Source organism: Penicillium cinerascens (genome assembly GCF_028974065.1).
Source record: "Penicillium cinerascens strain IBT 15544 chromosome Unknown contig_1_segment0_segment0, whole genome shotgun sequence".
Classification (NCBI taxonomy): Eukaryota; Fungi; Ascomycota; class Eurotiomycetes; order Eurotiales; family Aspergillaceae; genus Penicillium; species Penicillium cinerascens.
This window is the reverse complement of record NW_026695287.1, coordinates 1,377,394-1,403,299: the sequence shown is the minus strand read 5'-3', so window position 1 is coordinate 1,403,299 and position 25,906 is coordinate 1,377,394. Positions and strand designations below refer to the sequence as shown.

General features: G+C 52.4%; 14 protein-coding genes across 14 annotated transcripts; 6 read left to right on the top strand and 8 right to left on the bottom strand.

Annotated features, from left to right (window-relative positions):
• Positions 1-1,844: 1,844 nt before the first annotated feature.
• On the top strand, positions 1,845-2,364 carry N7498_002071 (uncharacterized protein; the record flags this gene model as incomplete). Its single annotated transcript, XM_058449133.1, has 2 exons — positions 1,845-2,060; positions 2,116-2,364. 2 exons carry the CDS (start codon positions 1,845-1,847, stop codon positions 2,362-2,364), a joined length of 465 nt encoding a protein of 154 aa, XP_058311477.1.
• Positions 2,365-3,283: 919 nt separating this feature from the next.
• Positions 3,284-4,911, bottom strand: N7498_002070 (battenin family protein; the record flags this gene model as incomplete). Its single annotated transcript, XM_058449132.1, has 4 exons — positions 3,284-3,288; positions 3,488-3,924; positions 3,975-4,722; positions 4,773-4,911. The coding sequence occupies 4 exons, from the start codon at positions 4,909-4,911 to the stop codon at positions 3,284-3,286; spliced, it is 1,329 nt and encodes a 442-aa protein (XP_058311476.1).
• Positions 4,912-5,299: 388 nt separating this feature from the next.
• On the bottom strand, positions 5,300-6,859 carry N7498_002069 (acetylornithine transaminase; the record flags this gene model as incomplete). The annotated part of the gene is made up of 3 exons (XM_058449131.1): positions 5,300-6,367; positions 6,430-6,669; positions 6,728-6,859. The coding sequence occupies 3 exons, from the start codon at positions 6,857-6,859 to the stop codon at positions 5,300-5,302; spliced, it is 1,440 nt and encodes a 479-aa protein (XP_058311475.1).
• A 228-nt stretch (positions 6,860-7,087) lies between these two features.
• Positions 7,088-7,507, top strand: N7498_002068 (succinate dehydrogenase assembly factor 4; the record flags this gene model as incomplete). The annotated part of the gene is made up of 1 exon (XM_058449130.1): positions 7,088-7,507. The coding sequence occupies one exon, from the start codon at positions 7,088-7,090 to the stop codon at positions 7,505-7,507; it is 420 nt and encodes a 139-aa protein (XP_058311474.1).
• A 251-nt stretch (positions 7,508-7,758) lies between these two features.
• N7498_002067 (hydroxymethylglutaryl-CoA lyase) lies at positions 7,759-8,958 on the bottom strand. The gene is made up of 2 exons (XM_058449129.1): positions 8,676-8,958; positions 7,759-8,596 (listed from the first exon to the last, which is right to left on the bottom strand). Exons 1-2 carry the CDS (start codon positions 8,925-8,927, stop codon positions 7,793-7,795), a joined length of 1,056 nt encoding a protein of 351 aa, XP_058311473.1. The 5' UTR covers positions 8,928-8,958; the 3' UTR covers positions 7,759-7,792.
• A 185-nt stretch (positions 8,959-9,143) lies between these two features.
• Positions 9,144-10,491, top strand: dph1 (2-(3-amino-3-carboxypropyl)histidine synthase; the record flags this gene model as incomplete). Its single annotated transcript, XM_058449128.1, has 2 exons — positions 9,144-9,282; positions 9,338-10,491. The coding sequence occupies 2 exons, from the start codon at positions 9,144-9,146 to the stop codon at positions 10,489-10,491; spliced, it is 1,293 nt and encodes a 430-aa protein (XP_058311472.1).
• A 456-nt stretch (positions 10,492-10,947) lies between these two features.
• N7498_002065 (putative pathogenesis associated protein Pep2) lies at positions 10,948-11,699 on the top strand (the record flags this gene model as incomplete). Its single annotated transcript, XM_058449127.1, has 2 exons — positions 10,948-11,075; positions 11,126-11,699. 2 exons carry the CDS (start codon positions 10,948-10,950, stop codon positions 11,697-11,699), a joined length of 702 nt encoding a protein of 233 aa, XP_058311471.1.
• A 287-nt stretch (positions 11,700-11,986) lies between these two features.
• On the bottom strand, positions 11,987-14,302 carry N7498_002064 (uncharacterized protein; the record flags this gene model as incomplete). Its single annotated transcript, XM_058449126.1, has 1 exon — positions 11,987-14,302. One exon carries the CDS (start codon positions 14,300-14,302, stop codon positions 11,987-11,989), a length of 2,316 nt encoding a protein of 771 aa, XP_058311470.1.
• Positions 14,303-15,416: 1,114 nt separating this feature from the next.
• Positions 15,417-16,082, top strand: N7498_002063 (uncharacterized protein; the record flags this gene model as incomplete). Its single annotated transcript, XM_058449125.1, has 4 exons — positions 15,417-15,463; positions 15,519-15,608; positions 15,705-15,847; positions 15,943-16,082. 4 exons carry the CDS (start codon positions 15,417-15,419, stop codon positions 16,080-16,082), a joined length of 420 nt encoding a protein of 139 aa, XP_058311469.1.
• A 646-nt stretch (positions 16,083-16,728) lies between these two features.
• On the top strand, positions 16,729-20,261 carry N7498_002062 (uncharacterized protein; the record flags this gene model as incomplete). The annotated part of the gene is made up of 9 exons (XM_058449124.1): positions 16,729-16,852; positions 16,911-16,926; positions 16,977-16,999; positions 17,049-17,166; positions 17,219-17,318; positions 17,372-18,812; positions 18,863-18,962; positions 19,013-19,798; positions 19,850-20,261. The coding sequence occupies 9 exons, from the start codon at positions 16,729-16,731 to the stop codon at positions 20,259-20,261; spliced, it is 3,120 nt and encodes a 1,039-aa protein (XP_058311468.1).
• Positions 20,262-20,656: 395 nt separating this feature from the next.
• Positions 20,657-21,623, bottom strand: N7498_002061 (F1F0 ATP synthase subunit 5; the record flags this gene model as incomplete). Its single annotated transcript, XM_058449123.1, has 4 exons — positions 20,657-20,770; positions 20,826-20,915; positions 20,978-21,292; positions 21,462-21,623. The coding sequence occupies 4 exons, from the start codon at positions 21,621-21,623 to the stop codon at positions 20,657-20,659; spliced, it is 681 nt and encodes a 226-aa protein (XP_058311467.1).
• Positions 21,624-22,237: 614 nt separating this feature from the next.
• On the bottom strand, positions 22,238-23,277 carry N7498_002060 (Mob1/phocein family protein; the record flags this gene model as incomplete). The annotated part of the gene is made up of 4 exons (XM_058449122.1): positions 22,238-22,479; positions 22,539-22,672; positions 22,733-22,826; positions 22,890-23,277. 4 exons carry the CDS (start codon positions 23,275-23,277, stop codon positions 22,238-22,240), a joined length of 858 nt encoding a protein of 285 aa, XP_058311466.1.
• Positions 23,278-24,003: 726 nt separating this feature from the next.
• On the bottom strand, positions 24,004-24,453 carry N7498_002059 (CMD-domain-containing protein; the record flags this gene model as incomplete). Its single annotated transcript, XM_058449121.1, has 1 exon — positions 24,004-24,453. The coding sequence occupies one exon, from the start codon at positions 24,451-24,453 to the stop codon at positions 24,004-24,006; it is 450 nt and encodes a 149-aa protein (XP_058311465.1).
• Positions 24,454-24,822: 369 nt separating this feature from the next.
• N7498_002058 (uncharacterized protein) lies at positions 24,823-25,581 on the bottom strand (the record flags this gene model as incomplete). The annotated part of the gene is made up of 1 exon (XM_058449120.1): positions 24,823-25,581. The coding sequence occupies one exon, from the start codon at positions 25,579-25,581 to the stop codon at positions 24,823-24,825; it is 759 nt and encodes a 252-aa protein (XP_058311464.1).
• Between the last annotated feature and the right edge of the window lie 325 nt (positions 25,582-25,906).

Below are 25,906 nucleotides of genomic sequence, written 5' to 3'. Positions count from 1 at the left end.
GTAATTCCTTAACTTCTTGCTTAAGTAATATACCATTTTGTATAGCGATCTAATAGCCCTTAATAAGCTAGTTTAACGTAGTTTTTAAGGGTGTTAGTGGGCTATTTAAGCGTCGTTTTAGGAAAGCTTAGATTAATGCTCCTTGTTTAAGTAATTTAGCGATAGTCGCTAGTGTTTTTAGGGTAAAAACGCTTAATTAGCTACTTAAGCGGCTTCCTAAGGGTGTAGGCGTCCGAAGCTAGATATTAAGCTTTGAAAGCACTCGTTCTAGATCGAATGGCACTAAACCCACTACTACGAAGCTACTTTTTATAGTAGGCGCTTAAAAAGCGCTATCGCGAGTATTTAGGTAGGCAGCGAGGAAATCAAACTTATTAATATAGTTAATACTAAGCTATATTTTTTGATCAACTAAGGTTCTGTATAAGCGCTTTAAAACCGCAAAACAACTAATATTAAGTGGCTATAAAAGATACGAGCTATACGCTAGTATATAAATAGGGATAATCTCGTTTTCTAAGCAAATTTAATCGAAATAGGGCGTAAGATAGCTACCGTGCCTATCAAGGACTAATAATCGATATCGGCCTTGCGTATGGCTATTCATTAATAGTATAAATAGCTTTTGAAGCTATCGTCTATCTATTTTGACTAACTTTAAAGCGCTAATCTCTTAGAAGGTTATTAGTCTAAGCTAGATTATGTAGTTTAGCTTTAAAGATAATTATAGGCGGAAGCGCCCACCTAGAAGCGCTAATTGACTCGATTATAGTCACCCACTCGCGATTTCCTAGCTGTAAAACTGATCGCTGACCGTAGTATTCTGCTTAGGTAATAACCTTTACGGTCGCTGTAAGGCCCATCGCGAAGCTAGTCTCGTCAAAATTGTAGATATCCTTTAGTAGGATACCGTATTGCTGAATTATAGTTTATACGCGATTAAACCACTCTTGAATAACCTTTGGATCCTCTTGTTTTGCTCGCTGATAGTCGTATCGACGTGAGAAACGAGTTTTTAGCTCTAGCTGTCTTTTGACATAGTTTGTGACCCAGTTTTCGCCGACCGTCTAGATTGGGGTTGAACTGCGCTTTGCAAGCAAAAGATTCGCCATTTCTCGCACTATAGCCGGCCTAGGGGCTGCTCCACGCGTATCCATTGATAATATCCACTTCTTAAGCGATTCCTCTTCAGTTTGGGTCAGTTTATGGTTATTGGCGCGTCTTTCAGAGCGATTTTGGTGGCCATTAATGCGGTCGGCGAGCGTAGAACGTGGAACGTTAAATTAGCGCGCTGCGTCTCGAATAGAGGTAATTTCTTCCTTTTTTATAGCCTATATAGCTAACAAAAGACGGCCCTCTTATTCAATGGAATTACGGCTTAATTGAGCGCGTTTTGGAGGCATAGTGGTTAGTAGAAAATAGGAGAGACGCGTTGGGACGCGTAAATTTAGTTAGGTGGCCGGGTGGCTTGTGTGGCCGGGTGGCTTGTGAATTACGTTAGTTAGTTCTAGCAATTTGTAACGTAATTCACGAGCGACCCACCACCCCAAAACACCATACAGTATTTAAGCCGATATCTTACGACGTAATAACTCAACAACTATAGCTTTCTAGTAAACCTTACTTATGAGTCTTAGATTAGAGATACATAAACAACCATATTTACAAAAGACTTAAGTAAATTCGGAAAATACAAGTCGAGACATATCCTCTTTTTCAACACTCACTCTGTCAACCGCCCGCCAGACTGACTACAATCACTAACCATTGCAACCGGCCAAGATGCTAGCCGAGTTCCCCTGTCAGTTCTTCCTCCAGGGCACTTTGCTGCTGTCGAACATGCCATGTCCAACCTTCTGGGCTCGACTGCAGCTCTCGACACATATGCTCAAGTGGCGAATGGCATTCCAGTCCCAAGAGTCCCAAGGTTCGGGGAAGAGGATGACGACCCCTGGTGGCTAGAGGAAAACCCGGATCCCGAACCCAGCCAAGAAGTACACGAGATTGCCAAAACCGTTCGGGATGGGTTTTGTGTCGAAACAGCTGAGTTTGACGTGCAGGTATGAACGATGGGAGGTTATTATTTCATTCTAAATATACTGACCTATTTAATAGGTTGCCCAACGATTTCAAGATGAAAACCCCGCTTCCCGAGAGTTCTTTTTACTTTTGATTGAAGTCGTCGTTATTCTATGCCATGACATAGCAGCCACTCTCTTTAATATGCTCAAAGGAGGGTTACGCAAGCCAGTGATGACGAGGCCTCCAAGGTTATTGAGAGTGGCCGGTTCAAAATATCCGCCATACGTCACGCTGCTCTCTCATTACGACTACCTTGATCACGAATACTGGGCCCGCGGGTAGGCCGACACTGTTGGATACTGGGCAGAGGACCGTCTCTTCGGCGGAGCAGTCCTTTTTGACCGAGGAAGTTCTGGGACGGGGGTACGTGTATACCTGCCACCTCGCTAACATCCACTAGGTCGAATATAGTGCAATAGCATCTTCCTCAACAGTACTATGCAATTCAATCTCGTCCAGCTGACCGAGGCACAAGTCGAAGAATTCATCCATCTTCTAACGGATGAAAGATGTGAGGCGGCGAGCATTCCCTTCCGGGCAGAGGAGAATACTCGTCGAGTTCACCCTAACCACGTCGATTCGAAAATATCTATCGCAACCAGGATGATCGTCGATCATTCTTGGGTCGGCTCCCACCTCACTGTTGCGACATTATTCCGAAGGAAGACCATAAATGGCTATCAACAGAATACCAGAGGCTCTGGGATATGAACCATTCCACGTGATTGCGCTGTTTCTTTTTAATGACTCCTGGCAAAGGAAAGGAAGTACACGAAAGAACGAGTGATGACAATAATATAAATAATAACTGGCCTACCTCGTAGAGTCTTGGACTTCTTCGAAGTAGGGTGAAGTTGAACACAGACCAATCAGTTAGACGCGCGTCGAGAACTAAAGATTGCAGGCGGCCGTGGGAATTGATCTACATGATGCCAAGACCGATAGGTTTTACGAAAGGATTCAGTGCGGATAAACGGGTTAAATAGTTATTGGTTTGTCCCCTTAGCTAGCGTGCCGGACCTTTGACGATTACGGCCCTGATCTCCTATTTGCGGGGATCCACCTTAAGTCTAAGGGGCTTTTGGCCTCAAGAAAAGATAATAGATTGGGTTATGGTAATATTCGCTTGTAGCGTGCGGAGCCTTGTGTAGGGCGATTTGCCGTTTGGGTAGCGTAGCGTCTCTAGTGTGATTCCTAAACGCTACACTGTATTAGCGGTAATAGAAACTTCTGCGATAGGTGAACTGTTAAGAGTATTATATAGGGAATTGATACAGCGAACTCCCCCTTCCTCCTACCAACCCCCCCTGCCTGATTTCAAGTTAGGTATAGCCTTATAACCGCCTGCAGTAATCTCGCCCATGGATCTGCTGGTACCTGCACAGCAATACCTCCCATGGCATACTCAAGAACCCTGCAATGCAGATACCGGCTGAATCGCTCACAGTTGTAGCTCCGAGAGAGAATTCGCGGTCTTCTTCAGGGACGCGATCGCTGATTTCTGCAAAGGTGTTGACGTAAACTAGACCGCCCAGCAAACCTTCCCAGAAGATAATAAGGAAGACAAGCCAGACGTTGGGAATAAAGTTGAACAAGGAGTGAAGCGTCAGAAGTGCCAGGTTCAAAAGTTGTAGTAAGGATGGCAGATAAAGGTTGTGGATACGGAAGAATGGTGTCGAGGAGCGCGAAACAAAGACTCCAGCTTGATAGATCGCATTGTACGCCGGGTAGAAAGCACGGAAGTTTTCGAATGGTGTGGTATATAACGGAAAGAGCAGAGTGGGAGCCACGCCTTGGTTGATCACATACTCGGAGATGAACACCATGAGTAACGGAAGCATACTTTACAACTGTTAGCCGCATAGCGAAAGTAAGATACAAAGAGAACTCACTAGGGGAAAAACAGCTTTCGAAGACGGCGGAGGTTAGCACGGAAATGCTCCCATTTAGTTGCCCCCTTGCTAACAGGCACAGCCTTGTGGGTATCGGAGGGAGCAGAGACGCCTAACAGCCTGTCCTCTTCGTCTCCTTGTCGTGGATCATGATTGTCCTCGTCTACATCCTCATCATCCGGATGCTCTCCTCGCTCAACGACGTGGTATAACACCGAAGCTGCCGTAGCTGGTTTTAAGGCGTCTCGTGGGAGAAGAAGGAAGAAGCTCGCCGCCATGACAAACGGCAACAGTGCCGATGCCAGAAGAGTAGACTTGACCGAAATTCCCATTGCAGAGGTTGCTAGAGAATAAGCGCCAGCTCCAACCAAGCCAGCGGCGCCAGTCCCGCTGCCCCATGCCGCTAAGCTGAAAGGTCCATAGAAATGGGTAAGACCAACGAAACTCAACTCGCCGGCTCCGGCAGAAAAGCTCGCCAGAATAATCCCAGAGATCTTAGATGCAATCGTCCCTCCGTCGGTATAAGGCGGGCTCATACCCACGACGAACATGCCGACAATCGACAGGAATACGAAGATGATGACCCGCATCGAGTAGGGAACGACATGGATGAAGTATGGAGCGATGAGCTTAGTCCCAAACGACGGGATGATATCGGCGAGGAGCACTATGCCCTTGGGGACATCGGGACCGACGAGGTCTAGGGCTGCGGAGAGGAGAATAACGTAGAGGACATTGTTGATAAGGCCTGTCGGACGGTTAGAGGCTGATCATTTGGGTCTCCCAGGCCATACGCACCGAACAGCCAGAAAGAGATGCAGACTCGGGGGTCCGCGTCTCTAAAAACTCCTTTCAGTCGTTTGCAGAAACGAGTCCACAGCGAAGATGAAATGTCGTCATCGCCCATGGGAGCGTCCATGGACGTGGGGCGAGTCATGGGAAGGTGGTCGCGTGAGGGAGGGAAGAGGCTACAAAGGACAGACGAGAAAGAGAGGACTATCGCGGGTCCATGGCTCTAATCTAGTCGCAAAGGCGGGGGCCCAGGGACATATGAAAGATTGTCGTATTTGATTAGGGGAGGTGGATGAAGAAGATCCGCTCCACGCGTACATTCGGATGTCTTGGCGCGGGATATGAACGAAGTATGGCATTCTCCACTTTACCACAATAGACTTTTATTCTTTCCATATCTCTAACCCTCTATACATGAGATGCATCGTATCGAACCAAAAAAATTACGCTGTCTCCCGCGATAATCAACGAAATGGTATATCAAACACGTCATAGGCGGCATTCAAATCACACTACACAGGTCACTGGGGTCCTCAGGACTTGGCCACAACCGAGTCGATCGACTGCTCGAGAATGTTCAAGCCAGCCTTAATCTGATCCTCGGTGATGTTAAGAGGAGGAACAAAGCGGACGCAGCCGTCACCGGCAGTGATGATAAGCATGCCACGCTCGCGGGCAGCGGTGATAATATCACCTGCCTTGGAAGAGAAAGCTGGAGTGAGTTGGACACCGAGGATCAAGCCACGGCCACGGATCTCTGAGATGATATCGGGGAACTTTTTCTGAAGGGCTTGGAAGCCAGAGACAAACTGGGCTGACTTGTCCTTGACGGCAGCCTGGAGTTCGGGCGCAGCCAGGCGCTCGACGATGTGGTACGCGACACGGCAGGCCAGCGGGTTTCCACCGAACGTGGTGCCGTGGTCTCCAGTCTTAATGTGTGAGGCAACAGTCTTACCAGAGACAATGGTCGCACCGATGGGGATGCCGTTACCCAGGGCCTTGGCGGAGGTCAGGATATCGGGGTGGGCAGCCTCGCCAGAGGCAGGGGCCAAGGAGGGGTGACCGTGGGCCCAAAGAGTGCCCGTACGGGACAAACCACACTGGATCTCATCAAAGATCAGGACGGCGCCAACCTCATCGCAGCGCTTGCGAAGAGCAGTCAGGAACTCGGGAGTAGCGACATTGACACCTCCCTCACCCTGGATGGGCTCGACAATCACACCGCAAGTTTTGTCCGTGACGAGAGTCTGGAGCTGCTCAATATCATTGTAGTTGCCGTATTTGAAGCCGGGGATCATGGGCGAGAACGGTGTCTGGTACTTCGGGTTCGGGGTCGCAGACAGAGCACCCATTGTACGGCCGTGGAAAGAGTTGTGGAACGAGACGAACTCGTGCTTGGCACCGGAGGGGTCGAGAGACCGGCCGACCTTGCGAGCAAACTTGATGGCGGCCTCGTTGGCCTCGGTTCCGGAGTTGGAGATGAAGACCTGGGACGCATCACGCATTGCGCCGGACGCGCGAGTATGCTCAATCAATAACTGACTCAGAGCACCGGTCCAAGGATTGTGGTAGAGGTTCGAAGCGTGAATGAGGGTCTCGGCCTGCAAAAATGTACAATCAATGATTGCTCAGAAGAGTGATTCAATAACTTCAAGAAGCGCACCTGCTCGGCAATAATCTTTGAAATTTCGGGGTCACAATGACCGAGAGAGTTGACCGCGATTCCAGCGGTCAGATCCAGATAGCGGCGGTTCTCCATATCCCACAAGTAGCAACCCTGTCCCTTCATCATCATTGGAGCTGGGCGAACATAGGTGGGGACCATGAACGGCGTACGCTCGTTGATGAAGGACGCCGTGAGCGAGTCGGGGGAGGGGTCGGGGTTAGGCAGGGAAGCCTCCTTCTGCAAATTTATCAGTACAGCGAATTGCGGACACCTTTGAACTGGACGTAGGACGTACCTGGACGTGGCTCTTCACATCCTGGGGAGCATTGGACGTGGCTGCAAATCGACGCTGGATGGGTGACTCAATCGAAGGGACCAGACGAGAGGCGCGAGGAAGGCGGCGCGCGGCTATACGGAGAGCAGACATGATGAAATAGGAGGTATAGGTGAACTGAATCGTCAATCCGAGCTGAAGATCGAGAGAGGGCCAACTACTCGGATTGTAGGAGATCGAAACAAAAAAGGCGGCGATATCGGGATCGGCACGTCTTAGTCACACGTTGGATCGGCCGCCTCCCGAGGTGTTCGGGCCCGTTCGCCTTCTACTTCTCCCCGGCTTTATTGATCCAAAAAAAATACCTCCCACACAATCACCATGGCATTCACACTTGCTCTGCACCGCGTTTGTGCCCCCACCTTCACGAGCCGGCTCGCCGTTCGCCCGCTCTCCACCACTCGACTCCTGCGCCAAAACGAGGACGGACCTTCATTTCCATTCGCAAAGGGCCCAGCTCCCCCGCGCCTCCCTAAGGAAGAACAAGAAATCTTCGAAGACCTCCAGCGCCGCTCGACTGGCGCATTCAGTACGCCGCAAGTCAACCAGTCCCCACAAACCGAGATCAAGGTCAACGGCAGTGGCGAGGAGCTTCATCCGGATGCGCCACAAGGCTTGAAGCCCGAGTTCGAAGGCGAGAAGAACCCTAAGACTGGCGAAGTTGGTGGCCCGAAGAACGAGCCGCTGCGATGGGGTTCTGCAGGTGATTGGAGCTACGGTGGCCGGGTGACCGATTTCTAAAGTCCCGCGATTTGAGAATACATTGCATACTGGCGGCGTTGGTTGATATTTCTGGCCTGCCGCGGTCATACTGAAAATACTGGGTTTGTTCAAAAAGCTTGTAATGATGTACATAGCATGTGGCTGGACGAATGGAAGCACCTTTTTGAGGTTGCTGATGAACTATTTTCGCAACTCAGAATAGAGAACCTGCACAAGGCAGCTGAGCACCAATCCAAATTCACTGGTTATTTCGGAATCGAAGACGACCACAAAACTCAATGACAAGTATTGCCCCTTTTATATTCACAGTCGGGCGAGGGTTGCCTTTCCAGCCCGGCTATCATTTGTTCGTCCCAACTCCTCGCTGATCCACGCTCCAATCCGCGACATCTCCGCCAGATCGACGCCGCTGTGAAGGCCCAGACTATTGAAAGTGTGGATGAGATCTTCAGTCGAAACGTTGCCAGTGGCCCCCACACTGTAAGGGCACCCTCCCAACCCTCCCACGCTGGAATCGAAACAGCGCACGCCGTGCTCCAGGCCCGCAAGAGTGTTCAGCAGGGCTTGTCCGTATGTATCGTGGAAGTGCAATGCCAGGTCTGAGTTGGCAATACCCGCGGCCTTCAGGGCTTGCAAAAGTTCCATGGTCCGGGGTGCCGTTCCCATACCAGTTGTGTCGGCTACGGAGACCTCATCCGCACCCATCTCTAGGAGGGTGGCAGTAATGTCGGCGACCTTGGAAGGATCCACGTCGGGTCCTTCGTAGGGGCATCCCAGAGCAACTGAGACATATCCACGAACTCGGATATTCTTGGTCTTGGCCAATGCGGCGATCGGCTTGATGCGCTCCAAGGACTCGGCGATGGTACAGTTGGTGTTTGCTTTTGAAAATGCTTCAGTGGCTGCTGCAAAAAGTGAAATCTCTGTTGTTGTTGCGGCCTTTGACGCCGATCCGGGTGAATCCGCTGGCACGCCAGTGGCGTCCATGATCTTGACCAGGCTCTCCAGCCCCTTGATGTTGGGAACGAGGTAGTTGTAGGCAATTGTATTTTCAGATGGAGGGGGTGATGTGAGAAGTTGTTCACAAATCTCAGCAGTACTAGCCATCTAGAGCAAATGAACCATGCTAGAGTCAGCTTTCGGTCGTAAGAATGATCGTGAACCGAGATGTGCCGAGGATACGCACCTGTGGTACCCATTTCGCAGGAACAAATGAGCCCGCCTCGATGGTTGTAACTCCGGTCTTTGCCAGTCTGCGGATCAACTCCAATTTTGTCTCCATGGGAATGGATTTCTTCTCGTTTTGCAGTCCATCTCGAGGCCCGACTTCAACGATGCGAACATGGTCCGAGTCTAACCGCGATTCGGTCGCGAAGCGGCGCGTGGAGGCAGGGGTGCGCAAGGCCGAGAGTAGACGGAAACGGGAGCGTGTAGCCATGGCGGCAACTCGAGGAGGTAACAGAGACTCCGATTAAGAGGTGAGAGTGAGAGTGAGAAAGTAAAGAAAGTAAAAAAAGATGGACGAGGGGAAGCTCATGAGATGCGGAGAGAAACCTTCCCTGATCGGGCCTAGTGCATAAACGATGACGCCCCACCGAAAAAAAGATAAATCGATAGCGGGGCTTCACTATCATGCCATCGGACATCCATCATCATGGAGGACACAGCAAATGCACAGGCCAGTCAGTTGCGACAGCCTAAGAAGAGATTCGTGGGCCGTCGAACTGCCGATGCCCTGGCTCAGAAAGAACCAGCCGGCCAGACCGATGTCGAGTCAACGCAGATCCAGAAAGGTATGCAGGGTTTGCCCGGCTTCTGCGTAGACACCTGCTAATCTGTTATGTACAGCTGCACCCAGACGGACGGCCCGGACTCTAAACCAAGTGCCCCCTGAAATCCTCAATGACCCTGAAATCCAAGAAGCCATGGAGCTGCTCCCCAAAAACTACTCCTTCGAGATCCCCAAGACAATCCACCGAGTACGCACCTCCGGAGCCCAGCGCGTGGCTCTTCAATTCCCCGAGGGCCTTTTGATCTTTGCCACAACTATATCCGATATCTTGACGCAGTTTTGTCCCGGAATCGAGACCCTCATTATGGGCGACGTGACATACGGCGCCTGCTGCATTGACGACTACACCGCGCGGGCTCTTGGCTGCGATCTGCTCGTCCACTATGCCCATAGCTGCTTGATTCCCGTGGATGTGACCAAGATCAAAACTCTATATATTTTTGTCGACATTAGCATCGACACTACCCATCTAATGGCAACCCTCGAGCGCAACTTTAAACCCGGTCAGACCATCGCTACCGTCGGCACAATTCAATTCAACGCAACCCTCCATGGACTGAAACCTGTCATGGAGCGTGCCGGCTTCAAAGTGGTTATCCCCCAAATTATGCCTCTCTCCAAGGGTGAAATTCTGGGCTGCACATCGCCCCAACTCAACACCGAAATCGACGCTCTTCTCTACCTCGGCGACGGACGCTTCCACCTCGAATCCGCCATGATCCATAACCCCACTATTCCTGCATTTCGCTATGACCCGTACTCGCGTACATTGACTCGCGAGGGCTATGACCATAACGAGATGCATACTCTTCGACGCGATGCGATTTCATCTGCCAAGTCGGCCCGCAAATGGGGCATCATCCTGGGTTCCCTTGGCCGCCAGGGAAACCCCAACACGATGGCAATGATTGAGCGTCATTTGGCAGATCGCGGGATCCCCGTGGTGAACCTACTGTTGAGTGAGATTTTCCCCGGCAAGCTGGCTTCCATGGCCGATGTCGAGTGCTGGGTTCAGATCGCTTGTCCCCGTCTCAGTATCGATTGGGGATACGCATTCACGCGGCCGTTGTTGACACCATACGAAGCACTCATTGCGCTCGGTGTGCGTGAGAACTGGGACACTGCCAATAAAGGCATTTATCCCATGGACTTTTACGCCAAGGAGGGCTTGGGTCGCACGAAGCCGGAACAAGCTGTGCGTGCTGCTTGACCGGCTTCTACTCATGATATATGCTACTCGACGATTGCAAAGAAAATGTTTATACCCCCAGATAGATTGCACGCAGGCTTAGCCTGGTGCTTCCAGCCAAATAGAGTACGTACGTGACTGACCTTCCGCCGAGTAATCATTCCTTTCCCCTCGGTTGATCTCCAACCTTTTATCGTTGGTGCAAGTTTTACATATAACACTGGGTTCAACGAGAGACTTGAAAGTCTACTTGAAGCTCATAAATTCGGGTTATCCGGTACTTGCCGTCATTATTTTCTCATCCCCACACTCCCCACACTCCCCACGGCGGTTGAGAGGGATGGCGTGAATGCACACCCATGTACCTTCGGCGGCGGCCTTAACGGGATCTCCGAGCACCCCCTCCCCAACCTAGGCCGATAAATTACTTGGAATCGATTGAAACAAAACCCCATCTCAATTTTTTCACATTTCATCATGCCTGAACTTCATTCTCTGCCTGCAGGCACTCGGCCTGATCATGCTATTCGCAACAACGGGCCCGATAGCTTGGTTCTGGAGCGAGCAAAGCTGCGCGAGCTCGCAGAGGGTTGGCCCTGTTACCGGTAAGCATTTCACGAGCCCATCCACGTTCGTTTCCCTAAGTTTGTAATAGGGATGCCTGCGAATGGGAAAACTTTGAGTCAATCTTCCACGAAGACGCCTATGTATACACCACCTGGTCCGGCCGGGTCTCCTACAAAGACTTCATAGCTGCCTCAAAAGCCGGCATGGACAAGGGTGCATTCATCATGCACCGCTGCCACGGTGTTACAAGTGATATCACGCCCGATGGAACCCGCGCCGTCACCAAGATGAAGGCAACCATCACTCAGCGGTTCACAATCGACGGCTGCGAAGTTGACGCAGAGGCTGACTGTCGGTTCTGTTTCTTCTTTGAAAAGGTCGATGGTCGCTGGGGCGCACGGTTCGTTCGTCATTGGTATGAGAAGGATAAGCTGCTTCCTGTCAACCCGAACAAGGTTCCAAGGCTGGACCAGGCCAAACTTGATTCGTACCCCGAAGGATACAAGTGTTTGGCTTATTGCCAGGAGCTCACCATGGGCGTTACCGTTTTGAAGGACATGCCTGGGCATAGACGGCATGTCGGCACTGTTTGTGGGGAGAAACACGATATGCTGTACCGATTTGCCAAGGATTGGTTGGATGGAAAGAGCATTGACGTGTAAATAGTATTCCAAGCTTCAAAATCGATCACATGTTCTCAATTTGTACCAGAGGAATGGCTGTATCTTTGGAGCTCTTTGGAGCTCCTGTTTGGCCTGTTTTCGATTTGACGAGGGGCAGATTATCTGATGATCAGATACAGTTGCTACGAGCTTGCATAGGAAGTCAAATATTATTCGTATCACGGGTGGCTAGCGAAGGCCCCCGTTGATGAGATCGTCTTCATTCCAGAATTTTCCTAATAAAACACTTCAAAATCATACAATAGATAGACATGAGATCCCATCAATCACCCTTTGACATCGTCGGCACTATCAGTGTTAAAGTCACTGGCGCTGCCGCGTCGGAGTGAGAGGATGTTCTTGTTCGCCAGCTCGTCGGCCGTGCGTTCTGCATCGCGCCATCGCTTTACAGCCTGCTCAACATCCTCGAACATCTCCAGTGAGTCCTGAATGATGCCCCCCTCGTCGCCCTCTGACTGCGTGCTCTCACGAGTGCCACGGTCACTGATCATTGGGAAAGCAGGACCAAAGCCACGCTCAGTGGCTGGGTTGTACATGATCGCATTGGCAAACATGCGGACAAACTCTTTCTCGAGTTGCGAAGAGTTCACAATACCCTTTGGAGGCACCAGGTCCTCGGTCTTTGGCAGCATGAGGGCGTTATGTTTGGAAGGTGTACCGACGGCAGGAGCAGGTGATTCGCCGTCACCCGCAGGTGTACTGACGGCCTCCGTCGCCGCGGCCACAGCCTTGCTTCCTTGGTGGACGGCAGATTTAATTGATTTCAGGTCCTGGGGTCGGTAAATAAGATCATGGTAGCCCGGCGCATCACGCTCTCCGATGGGCTTTGCGAAAATGGAAGCAAGCTTATGGGTAGTCACATCGTTCAAGATCGGTGCCGCCGTTCGGTGGAAACCACGTGTGCACATCACGTAGCGAGTATCCACCTTGGGGGCTTCTATGGGCGTAGGTTCCGGTTCCAATGCTTCACTGGTACCTCGCTTGCGCTTAGAACGATTTTTCGCAGCTTGGTCATCTGTATCAGCCGCAACACCCTTGCGACGTCCGCTAACCCGCGAATCTTCGACATCGGGGGACAATGCCCGGGGGGTCGCTGAACGCCCACGACTCGGTGATGAAGCGGTACTCGTCGCACGCGTCCGGCGAGTGGATGGTTTTTCGGACTTGATATTAGATACAGCCTTGGCTTCTGCCTGGCCACGCCGGGACTTTCGTTCTCGAGGAGGTGACACATCCATGGCATCGGGAGAGGGAGCCCGATCACTGATCGGACTGACATCACCCGGGCCTGGACGTGCGGGTGATACAGGAGATTCGACGACGCTCGCACGCGGGGTCATCTTCCATGGTGTTGAGGAGCCAGGGGTATCAATGGAAAGTCGAGGACGCGAACCACGACGATCAGAGTATGACGGAATGACCACACTCGGGGTGTGCGAGACACGAGGATGGCCAATGGGGACGGGCGTTTGGGCACCTGAAGGGAGAGCACCCGGCGTGCTCGGAACAGTAGAAGATATTGAAGTCTTGTTTGATGGAAGTTGAATGGGTCCGGGTGGAGGTTGTTTGGTAGACGTGGAGCCTGGTGGTGCGGCAGCAATATTGGGAGAAGTTGCGGAATAAGGAGATTGAGGAGGTGGGTCAAGCTGCCACTGCTGGAAACTCGCTTGAGTTGGTTGGGAAGATCCGGGGAGAACACCGGCACTGCCAGCCACGGGTGTGCCTCCGGGCACATTGGGACGAGGTGCGATTTGAGAAGGATGAGGTGCTTTTGCTGCTGCTGCAGGCGTCGCAGGAGCTACTTGCTGAGCCCGAGGCGCGAGCGGCGGGGGTACTGGCGCTTGCGGAACCATTTGACCGTTGACAGTCTGCGATTGCGGTGCTTGAGAGTCATGGGTCGGTGCTTGCGTAGGAGCCGGAGGCTGAGTTTCTTTTGCTTGAAATTGGCCACTACCCTCTCCGGGCGGTTTCTTTGCCTCGGGGGACTGTCCGAGGGGAATCGCAAAGTCTGGTCGCTCCCGTCGCGAGGTCTCTTGCTTCACATCCACATCCATCGGTTCAGTCTCGAGGTCCACATCCTTGACAGCAGTCTCCTTGGTGCCTGGAGCAAGCGGCTTGCTCTCATCCTCCTTCAGGTGTTCAATTTCTTTCTTGATTTCAGTATACCTCTTCTCATCGTCCCTGATCCCTTTAGTCACAAGCTCCCTGTACCGCGCATAAAGATGCGACACGAGTTCTGGTACCAAAACGGCATGTGAAACTCCGTCCGATAGCCCCTCCGGTCGTGGGCTGGCGATCTTGCGCTTCTTAGGGTTGCTAGCGCCCGAGCTTTCAGTCGGTCGTCCATTCTGTCCGGGTGGAGCGTCGCGGTCCAATCCATCTCGCAGCAACGTCACATAAAGGTCCTCCAAGGCCTCGGCAGTCAGGCGATCTGCGCTAAACGCTACATTCTGGTGTACTAGTGGGTTATTTCGCAGCAAATTGGAGATTGTCGCGAAGCTCGCCGGTCGCACATCGGACGTGGCCAGGGACTGGAAGAAGAGCAAGGACTCAAAAGGTGTGTATGCCGACAGCGGAGGCATTCCCCATTGCCCGCCCGGTCGGCCGCTGGCGGTGAGGACTTTGGGGATCGGTGCCACGGTGTTGGAGGGGAGGGGGATCGAGAGGGAACGCGGAGCGTGTTCGATCGCGAAGAATCAGTCGGGACGGGAAGGTTGGAAGGGCTGGAAGGGGAGGGAGAGTGAATGCGGATACCTCAGTCCATCCACGTCAGAGAAGGGCGGAAAGAGGGCTCTCCGACAAGGATGAAACGAAGTGAAGATGGGAGTCGATGAGATGGGTGGATTCGCAGCTCCCGACGTCCCTCTGGCAAAGTGACACTTGACCAAGATTGACAGCCGGCATTACTGAAAATACTGAAGATTACATGGGTCACGTGCCACCCTTGTTGCCGGGAAACCCAACGGTTTCCGTCTATAAGGAATGAGTATACAATTCGAGTACGGAATATAGTGAGCAGCATCTCCTCGAGGCGGACCGATGGTGAAATGTTGTTGCGAGGCATCTCCTATTTCTCCTCTAGCTGAACCCCCACCAGGAGTGAATGAACTAACTCCCCCTTTTCCAGTCAAGTGGAGAGGCCAACCCCTGAATTGAAGCCCACGTAGGGACCTAGTGTATCTTAGTCCGTTCATCTTCCCCCTGTAATACGATGACGCTCCCCTTGCGGTGGATATGCTTCCTCCGCGATTCAAATAATCAACTAGTAAGGTCGGTGGGCTGCGATCGTCCTTTCTCCTCGATTTCTTTTTTCCTCCCCTCCTTCTTCTCTTCCCAAAAGACGTTCAGTCTTGTCCCCGATCATCTACTCAGTCCGTGCTTTGGGTCCCGGTATGGAGTCCCCCTTGAACCTACACTAGCCCCCCTCCCGTTCTTAGGGGGGCTTGTGCTTATCGAAGTATAAGCAAAACACTGACAATCCACCAGTGCACTCGATCGGGGCAGATCATAGACACCCCTGCTCTCATTCTTCCGTTCCCTCCGTTTCTTGGCTGGCCCTGGTCTCGACAACCCCCGAATACCTTATTCTTAGGTGATACCTTAATTGTGGCCGTGAGGTGCCCCGCTCGAAACAAGTCGCACATAGCCCCTCTACTCGAAACCTCCGAGATCCCCTCCGGGTTTAGTATACAAAACATGTCGGACGCGGAACACGAATGGAAGCCCAAGGCTCGGCCTCAGTCGTGCGTGTCCTTCCCCTCCGGCTACATCTGAAATGGGTGTTGACAAAGAGTGCAGCACTATGGCGCAGGCCTTTTCGACAGCACTCGACAGCGCCTTCTCGTTGGACAGCGACGTCAATAACCTGTCCCTTAGCATTGATCAGAAGTAAGTTCGGCCTCGGCGATAGCTTTCGCAGTGCCGGACGGCGGACGGCGGACGGCGGTCGAACCCGGGTGCGTGGGAGCTAACGCGTCTCTGTAGGAAGCAACAGATGATGATCCAAAGCCGCGAGCTCCAAGCTCTGCAGGAGCGCATCCGCGAGGCCGAAGAGCGTCTGAAACGCCAGTCGGTTTACGGCGGCTCTTCGGCACAGTGCAACCGTGGAGGAGAGGCCCAGACAGCCGGTAAGGATGGCTCAACTTGATCATCCCCATGCGGTTTGAATTTGTCTTTTGCTCCGGGAAGTCGTTATATACTGGGCGGGACTGATTTGACACAGCTCCCTCAGGAGACGCTACCATCACTGAGCAGCCTCAGGAGCAGGAGCAGGAGCAGGAGCAGGAGCAGGAGCAGGAGCAGGAGCAGGAGCAGGAGCAGGAGCAGGAGCAGGAGCAGGAGCAGGAGGCAAACGAGTCTTGAAGTGCATTATCAGCGGAAGTTTTTTGATTCTCTCATTCCCCCATTGGATTCAGTAATTTTTATACCACTTTGACACTTCCGCTGATCGCGGAGCCCGGAACACCAAATACCGAGCCCGTTTGTTCTTCCGTTTAATTCTTGTCCATTTTCATGTTTTGAAGCAAAATGTATTTATCCGGGCTTGGGTGCCTCGTTGGCGCAATTGAGTTTTTCACTCCCGAATTGCATATTTCCGTGGTGCCGTAGCGGCAAAATGTGTAGGTAGAACCTGAGAATCTTGAAATATCCCCGGCAGATGCGCGATAAGCAGTCCAGATGCGAATGGACCACCCGCGCGGCCTATTATTGGAGCGATAGAGAAAGTATCAAAGCCCGAATCCACTCTGTGACGGCATCACTGCAACAGTCCCTGCTTTGCCCATTTCTGTTTCTGTGGAGCTTGAACAGCTCCAGGCCTGGCAGAAAACGAGCCCATCTGCCCCTCCTCTTCTCCCCCCTCTTCCCCCATCACCTTTTCTTCTGTGAATTTGGTGGACTCTGTTTGATTTTCCTTATTCTAAATTCGCTTCTTCTCTGGTTTCTTTAGTGCAATATTCCCTGGTCGTTTCTGGCCCTCCCACTCCGCAGTCCCCATTCCGTCTCCACCATGGTGTTGATCGACAAGCAAGAGTATCTCACTGAGGAAGAGAAGCGCCTCAAGGAGGATCGGGAGCGCACTCGCTACTGGAAACGATGGGGTCCGTATGTGGCCGAGCGACAATGGGCAACCGGTTCGTTTGACTCTGAATTGGCCGAGTGCCGCTCGCTAATGACTTAACCATTACCCAGTTCGTGAGGATTACTCGTAAGTTTTGAATCCTCGAGAAGGTGCTGATCAATGCTAACAAGTAGTAGTGAAGACGGTGATGCCTGGAGCTGTAAGTTGCAACTGGAGAATCTGTGGGGATCATGGCTAACTCGGTGGAGACTTTTCGCACGATCATGCACGGTCGCGCACCTTCCGCTGGGGCGAAGATGGAATCGCCGGTGTATCCGATACCCACGGCCTGCAGAACATCGCATTTACATTTTGGAACGGCGAAGAGTGAGTCCGGCCCCTCCGTTCCGCTCGTGCGAGGAGACTAACCTGCGACCAGCGATTTTTTGAAAGAGCGCCTCTTCGGTCTGTCTAACCCTCAAGGTAATCATGGCGAGAGTATCAAGGAAGCCCATTTCCACGTCGATAATACCCCCACGGTAGGTACAGCCACTAGGACTTCGCACGACCTATCTTCTGATGTGACTTGCAGCATTCCTATATGAAATTTCTCTATAAATACCCTCAGAAGAAGTTCCCCTATCAGGATCTGATCGACGAGAATGCCAAGCGGTCGCGTTTAGAGCGGGAATATCAGATCCTCGATACTGGCATTTTCGAGGAAAATCGCTACTGGGACATCTTCATCGAGACCGCCAAGGAAGCCGAGGATGAGGAGGAGCTGATCTTCCGTGTCATTGCATACAATCGCGGACCCGAGCCGGCTCCCTTGCATATTATTCCCCACGTCTGGTTCCGAAACACATGGTCCTGGGAAAAGGAGAAGGCGAAGCCATCGATCAAGCAGGACGGAGACCGGACTGCCAAGTCAACCCACCGAACACTGGGTGACCGGTATGCGTGCTTCGCGCCTTCGCCTCCTGTGGGATCCAGCGATGAAGATATCCAGCCCCGCATGCTTTTCACGGAGAATGAGACCAACAACAAGAAGCTATGGGGCACCGAGAACGAGCATCCTTTTGTGAAGGATGCTTTCCATCGCCACATCGTCGATGACGAGAAGGGTGCCATCAACCCCGACAACGAGGGCACCAAGTTTGCTGCTTGGTATGCTTTTGACAATGGCGACATGGTCCCTCCCGGCGAGTGCGCCGTCGTCCGCTTCCGCTTCTCCCGGAAGAAGGAAGAGTTCGTGGATGAAGAAGTACTGGATGATGTGATCGAGCAGCGTCGCGCCGAGGCCGACGACTTCTACTATCGGATCAGCCCGCTTCCCATGAGCGAGGACCTGCGCAACATCCAACGCCAGGCATTTTCGGGTATGATGTGGTGCAAACAATACTACAACTTTATCTGGGACCAATGGAGCAACGGTGATCCCGGCGAGATTCCTCCACCTGCAGGACGAAAGGGTGTGCGCAACGAGCAGTGGCGTCATCTGTATATCGACGATATTCTGTCGATGCCCGACTCGTGGGAGTACCCGTTCTTTGCGGCATGGGATACCGCGTTCCACTGTATCCCCCTGGCCATGATCGACCCGGACTTTGCGAAGAAGCAGCTTGATCTGATGACCAGGGAGTGGTATATGCACCCCAACGGCCAACTGCCCGCTTACGAATGGAACTTTGGAGACGTGAATCCGCCCGTTCATGCGTGGGCGGTCTTCCGTACTTTCAAGATTGAACGCAAGATGTACGGCCGTCAGGACCTGGATTTCCTTGAGCGCGTCTTCCAGAAGTTGCTACTCAACTTCACTTGGTGGGTAAACCGCAAGGACTCAGATGGCAAGAACGTATTCGAGGGAGGTTTCCTGGGTCTGGATAACATTGGCCTGTTCAACCGTTCTGAGCCACTTCCGACGGGTGGTGTACTCGAGCAGGCCGACAGCACTGGCTGGATGGCCTTCTATTGCTTGTGCATGCTCAATATTTCCTTGGAGCTGGCCAAGCATCGGAGAACCTACGAAGACAGTGAGTTCGATCAGACTAGGAACGGGGTTCTCATGCTAATATCATTCCAGTCGCGTCCAAGTTCTTCGAACATTTCATTCTCATCAGCGATGCCATGACCTTCCGCAACGGCGAGGACAACATCCAGTCCCTGTGGAATGAGGAAGACCAGTACGTTGGAAGTGAGACATGGTTACACAGGCAGAGATTAATCTTCTCAGGTTCTACTACGATGCTATTTCGTACGGCGGCCCGTGGACTCAACAGCTGCCTATTCGATCGTTGGTCGGTCTGATCCCGCTGTATGCCGTACTGACGCTGGAGCCGGAGATCATCAAGAAGTTCCCTTCGTTCAAGCGAAGACTGGACTGGTTTGTTGAGAACAGGTCGGATATCGCTGAGCGCAACATCGCCAGCATGAAGCGTCGCGGTAAGGATGACCGGCTCCTGTTGGCCCTTGTCAGCAAGGACCGCCTGGAGAAGATCTTGAAGCGCATGCTCGACGAGACTGAGTTCCTGTCCGAGCATGGCATCCGATCCATGTCCAAGTTCCACGAAGAGAACCCTTACTCTATGGATGTCAATGGCCAGACGTTCAAGGTAGAATACGTTCCCGGTGACTCGAACAGTTCTCTGTTCGGCGGCAACAGTAACTGGCGTGGACCGATCTGGCTCTGTGTCAACTTCCTGCTCGTCGAGTCACTGCTTCGCTTCTACATGTTCTACGGCGACACTTTCAAGGTCGAGTGTCCCACAGGCTCTGGTGATTACATGCATCTGGGCCAGGTCGCCGAGGAGCTTCAGCACCGTATGCAGCATCTCTTCGCCCGCAACGACGAAGGCCGTCGTGCCATCAATGCGAACTCCGATCTCCTCGACTTTGACGAGCACTGGAAGGACTATCTCTGGTTCCACGAGTTCTTTGACGGCGATACCGGCCGCGGTCTTGGTACTTCCCACCAGTGCGGCTGGACTGGTCTGATCGCCAAGATCATCCAAGACACTGGGTGAGCATTTCTTTTTTCGCTAGCACATATGACAAAACTAACATCTACCAGACTCAACTGCCGTCTTCCTCAAACTCCGCGCTCGCCATTCGCTGCCGCCTCCCACTACTTCGATGACATCTTCTCCCGATCCGGCCGCCCGTCGGTGTCAAGACGTCCGTCCGTCCGTCGCTCCTCGACCACTCGGTCCATCGGCAGCCGCAGCGACTTCCACTCCACGATCGCCGGCGACGCTACTCCAGGAGCGTCGTCAGCTCTGGACGACGAGGATGCCAGTAGAACGACTAGCCGACGGGGAAGTACAGCCGCTTCGCACACAGGTGCGGACGACCATCTCGACCATTACGTCGAAAGCCAATTGCAGCGTGTGCGTAGTTCCGCCTCGCTGGGCGCATTTGAAGACGAGCTTGAGACGCAGGCCGAGAAGGAGAACGGGCACAATGGCAGCAACGGACATCGTTGATAGGGTCAGAGCATAGCTTTGCATAGTTGATGGATTTGCGGGATTTCTTGTTGTCATGGCACGCTGATACAGGTGTGCGGTTAATAGATGTCGTTTTGATTTTACATACATTTCCTTGGGTATTACACGAGACCATAGTAAGAATGCATTTTGAACCTTCATTTCAGCGACTTCCTCCAGTCCAGTCTCAAGATTTGGGGCATTCCGTAAAACTACCGTCTACGCTGGAAACAGTGATAAGGAAATTGTGTATTGTGCAGGTGACGGATAATGAAAACAAATGGAAGAGAAAGAGGGCAATGCAAGAGACCCCCCATTTCCACCTTCACCAGACGCTAACGTTCATGCGGGACGGATTGCTATATCTAACCATCCCCCACAACTCTATTTTACATTTACAAAGCATCAGTCAGAGCCTTGTTCATCTTGGCGATCTTGGAGGAGACGCTGAGGTCGACGGTGCGGTCGCCGATCTCGACAACGAGGCCACCAACAAGGTCGGGGTTGACCTGGTTATGTCAGCTTGATGTTCAAATGGGACATTTCTCACGTATAAAAGCCTACCTTGGCGACAACCTTGAGCTTCTTGCCCTGGCTGTACTCAGACTTGGCAACGGCCTTCTCGAGGCGGGAGATGGTCTTGGAGTCGAGCTCCTGTATCGTGGTACAGATTAGCACATCCCTCGTTAATCAAATGACGCGTGAGAAAAACGCACCTGAGCGGAGGTGATGCTCAGCTCGATCTCGCCGCGGTGAGCGCTCATCAGAGCGCCGAACTTCTCGCAGACGCCCTCGAGGGAGCCGAGACGGTTGTTCTCGGCAAGAGTGGCGAGGAAGTTCTTCAGGATGTCGGCCTTGTCTGCACCGGCGACCTTCTGGAGCTCCTCAATGATCTGCTTCTTGTCGGAGACGGACAGGGTGGGAGCGCCGAGGATGGTGATCAGCTTGGGGTCGGCCTTCAGGGTCTGGCCGAGGTTGGCGATGGCCTTGGCGGTCTGTTCGAGAGCAGAGGACTTGGAGGAGGCGGTGTACTGTGAAGAGGAAGAGTTAGAATCGTCGTTATTTCGGGTGCGTTTGTTCCTGCGACGTCCAACTGCGGGATTGACGCAGAGGGGGCAGCGGGAGGGGTCGGGGCAACACGGAGTCGCGAAAAATCTCGACAAAGCTGGAGCTGTCTCTTGCAAAGGGTCGGGTGCATACCAGAGCAGTGGCGTAGGTGCCGTCAACACCGAACAGGGCGACCGGGGGGCGGACGTCCTGGGCCGGGGTGGCATAGGTGCGCAGAGCGTTGAAGGCCGGGCGGGCCACGGAGAACTGCTGGGCGGCACGCAGGCCGGTGCGGGCGACGCGAGCGGACATCATCGTGGAATTGAGCAGGAGAATATCCTCGAGGGAGGGGAGGAGACCGTGGGAGTTGAGATGGGGGGAGATGCGAGCGATTGCGTCCTGAGTGCAGGTTGAGTTCGAGGTCCGACTTCTTCCCGAGTCACGTGGTGTGCTGACCTAATACACCCGATTCCCCTTTTCGCATTACTTCATAGTTCAAGCCAGATTTATCCTTGCTATTTACTCAACGAGAGCTTCAAACTGACTCGGACTGAGATATGCTCCATATAATGTACTGCAGGAGTCATTTAACTCCTTCAATTACTAATTAGAGCTTGCCGGACTTGCACCCAGCTTTCCGGTCACTGTCAACACATCAAAACGGCATATGTCGCGTCAATTGTCTTGCAATAGCTATGTTTCATAACAGCAGCAAATCCACCGTTGTCCATTCTTCACCCAGGACCCGACACGACCAAACGCCGATGAAGGCTATAAACATATCTCAATGACAACAATGCAAACTCCACGCCCGAAACGCCGTTGGGGAACGATGTCTTCTGGTTCTCCATCCGCCAGAAGGTCCAGTTTCTGAGGTCACAAGCATCTTTCCCATGCACAAGATATAAGGTTCCCATTCACGCCACGCTTCAGTCGCTGCGCAACATGCTGTCTACCAGATCACCCAGCGGTCCCCAGTAATCTTTCCCGCTAGCCAGCTTGTGCTCATCGATAAATAGGACGTAGTGTTTGAAGCTCGTGTTGAGGTGAGGCTCGAGACCGAGGTGCACCACTACCGGGTAGTGGTGGCAGTAGATATGAGCATACACACGGTACAGGCGTTTGAAGATCTGGCGGATGAGGCTGGGGAATGTCTTCGGGAAGGGAACACCTGCAGATGAGAAAACACATGAGTTTGGCTCTTTCAAGTCAGTGCTCGGGTATGCATACCGATTCGGCTGGGGAACATCTGCTCATTATCGATGTTGCTCTGTACCCAGCTCATCAGGTGCTCGATGTATTCGGGTGCCGACATCTTGGTCGGACGCTTGTAGTTTTCCGAGTCTTGCCAGAGGTATTCAAATCTGGGTCATAGTAAGCCAGGATTCAACACGGGAGGTCTCTTCTCTCGCGGTGCGCCATACTCATCCGTTGCCTTCATTTCGGGGCATGTCTGTGGCGAGCAGAACTCGGTTATGGATCCGTAGAGGAGGTTGATCTGGTTGTAGAAGTCGACGACTGACCAAAGCCAAAGTTCCATTAGCCTCCTTCGTTTGCTGGTGGGAGAAAGGGGAGTCATACCGTTCACGGCAAGCCACTCGTTCAAATCCTCGCCCTCGGGAAGCTTGACAGCCTTGCGCAGACTGCCACTTCCTAAAGTTGCCTCGGCGAATTGTCTCAGCTGGTAGCTGCTGGTACCCTTGGCCGCGGAGCGGGGCTTGAATGGGGCTCGTGTCCGCGCATTGCTGGGAGGGGTTAGTCCAAAGGAACCTTGCTTGAGCGCGCGCACAGCCGGAGAAAGGTAGGATGGTGGTTCAAGAATAGGAACATGGGAAGTGCGGGTGGTCTGGTAGAAGCCCGACGGGCTCAGACTATGGGAAGGGGTTTGAGAGGATCGCGCCGAGGAATGAGATGAGGCCTCGGAGGAAGTAGACAGGTGAACGGAAGCAGAAGCAGCGGGGACCGACATTGTGGTGATGAACGAAGCCATCTTTTTTCTTTCAGGGATTTATCTCCCTTGTTATTTGCGGCGGCGGGGTTGGCGCTGATCGCGGTGTGCCTGCATTCCGATGACAGGGTCAGTTGCGCCACGGGGGAATGAGACATAAGATCCGACATACCTAGGTATCAAATGGAAAGGAAATGTGCAGCGGTACAAGCAGGGAAGAGTCCAGATCGAAGCGCAAGTGCAAGTGCAAGGGCAAGGGAGAGGTTATCGGGTTCAGCTGCTCCACCAAACGTGATAGCGATCGGTCCCACGGGTTGGCGTTGCCCCAGTTACCGCTCTACGTCAGTCACCGACCGTGGCCTTGGGCCTTCCGTGCTTCGAGTATGAAAACTGGCTCGATGAAAAATAATGTACATATATCCCAAAGCATCCTATATCGCAGTACAGCCCTGTATTACCGGGCATACCTCCTCTCGGAGGCAACTCTATCTATATATTCCGCCGCGGTTGAGGATCAAATCAGTAACTATATCGAGCTCATCGCGAGTCCAACGCGGATTGCGAATCAGTAATGTAGCCTCATCAAGTACATGTTTTGAAATAATACCCATTCGATCAACAATATGTCTAGTATTATGTGGGAACATCCGACGGGCATTTTACCGGGCTGTATTGGAAGATGCTCGAGATCTCCATGGAGTCACCAAAAAAAGTCTAGATATCCCCGCGAAACCAGATATTGTCATCTCATACGTTGGCTTTACCTCCCAGTTCACGCTCAATCTCGCCATTCTCAGCCATCTCATTCAGTACCCTCTCCGCAGTTTTGATAGCATCCACGCCGGCCGGAGCTCCGCAGTAGACCGTGGCATGAATAATAGCCTCGCGAATCTCGAGCTCACTAAGACCATTCCTCCGAGCACCTCGGATATGAACCGCCAACTCCGGTCCGCGGTTCAGGGCCATCAACATGCCAATATTGAGTAAGCTTCGATCGCGTTTCTCAAGACCTGGTCTGCCCCACACGTTTCCCCAGGCCCATTCGGTAATGAGCTCTTGGACAGGTCGAGAGAATTCAGACGATCCGTTTGCGAGAGCTTTGTCGACATATGAGTCTCCAACAACCGAGCGGCGAGTCTTGAGGCCTTCCTCGAAGAGTTGCTTGTGGAGGTCGTCGAACTTCGGATCGGTGGACATTGCGTTGTGTGGAAAATGTCACTTTCAGCTCAGTGCTGGGCTTATATTTGAACAACGGTATTGGAAAAGGAGAATGAGACTGTATCGAAGCTTGGCTTTTCTCGAAGAATCGGGATTAGGATTCCCAAAGGGCAGTCACGTCTTAGGCCTGCAGCCGGACACGGATCAACGTTCGCCCCTCAATCGTCCTCCAATCGTGTCTCAACCTCACATGACAGAACTATATACAATTACCTCCCGGGTGTCAATGGGCCTTTCAGCCTTGCTTTATCAAACATACAGGTGGAATGGAGCGACTGATCAACTCGACGAGGCTATTATAGTTTTTGAGAGCGCAGACAAGGCTGATTTCTCCGTCATTCTTGAGATTCATTTCATGGCCTTGAAGCTGATGACTTTCTTCGAACGTCCTTGGTCCTGTATCGGTGGAAAAACGACGTCGTGCACAAGCCATCCATCCCGCCCCGTGACCGGCCCATACGCATTCCAAAACTCGTCCTCCAAGTCGGAAACAAGAACACACAGTCTTGCATCTAGATGTAAAATTCGTCTGGCGAATTCATGAGCCGTAGGGATAAATTGCTCCAGAACGGCCTTTTCGTCATCCTCCGTTGGCATCCGGAACCCCACCTGGAGCCCCCGAAGTAGTTGGTAGAGAGCATTCACACTAGCAATTTCTTTTGCATAGGCCTCAAGCACCTCCACCACTGCTTCCAGCGAAGCAACTGACATTCCATCAAATAGCCTCAGGCCCCTGGGCCCAGGATTCGTCAGAGCCGCGCGCAGAGGTTGGAGAACACGAATATCCGCTGGGTTCCATCTTCTCCCGCCATTGACGGTGTGTTCGTCGGGTATCTGCTCGGGCTTATTGACAAATGAAGACATTCCTGCGCCGACAAAGAGTTCGGCCAGTCGATTCAGATGAGTCGGGCCATGCCTGTCGTTGACTCGATAGATGCCATTCCAGACCAAGCGATAGAGGGAAAAGATCTTGATTTCTAGCTTTTTCTCCGGTGTAATAGTCTCTTCGCAAGCTGCTGGGGGCATCTTGAGATCCGTCTTGGAACCAACACTATCTCGATGCGAAGTGCTGGGATCGTAGTTTTTGCTGGAGAGAAAACCCAACATTTTCGCGATCAGGTTGAGAATTGTCACTAGTAAGTAGAATTGCCGGACATCAAGGAGAGATTAGTAGTAGGACAGGAAAGATCTTCTTGGTTGTTTCACTTAGGCAGATAAGACGGGCTTATAAACTCCGCCTTGACAAGGGGTAACTACTGTTTTTAACTGTCTTTCGCTTAAAAAGTGCTTAGCTAGACTGGGAAATCCCTAGTGAATCCCACTGGGAGTGGATTCCGGTTCAATGTTGTGAAGCCTTCGCTAACGTTAGTGAGGTGGTCGGGCCTTCGTGGCGTCGCCTGCGCCTCGATGGCATAAGATGGAGGACGTCGTT

Coding starts and splice junctions, on each gene's coding strand:
- N7498_002067 (XM_058449129.1), bottom strand. CDS start 8,927: ATGGCTACACGCTCCCGTTTCCGTCTACTCTCGGCCTTGCGCACCCCT. Junction 8,597..8,675: donor CTGCGAAATGGGTACCACAG/GTGCGTATCCTC, acceptor CATTTGCTCTAG/ATGGCTAGTACTGCTGAGAT.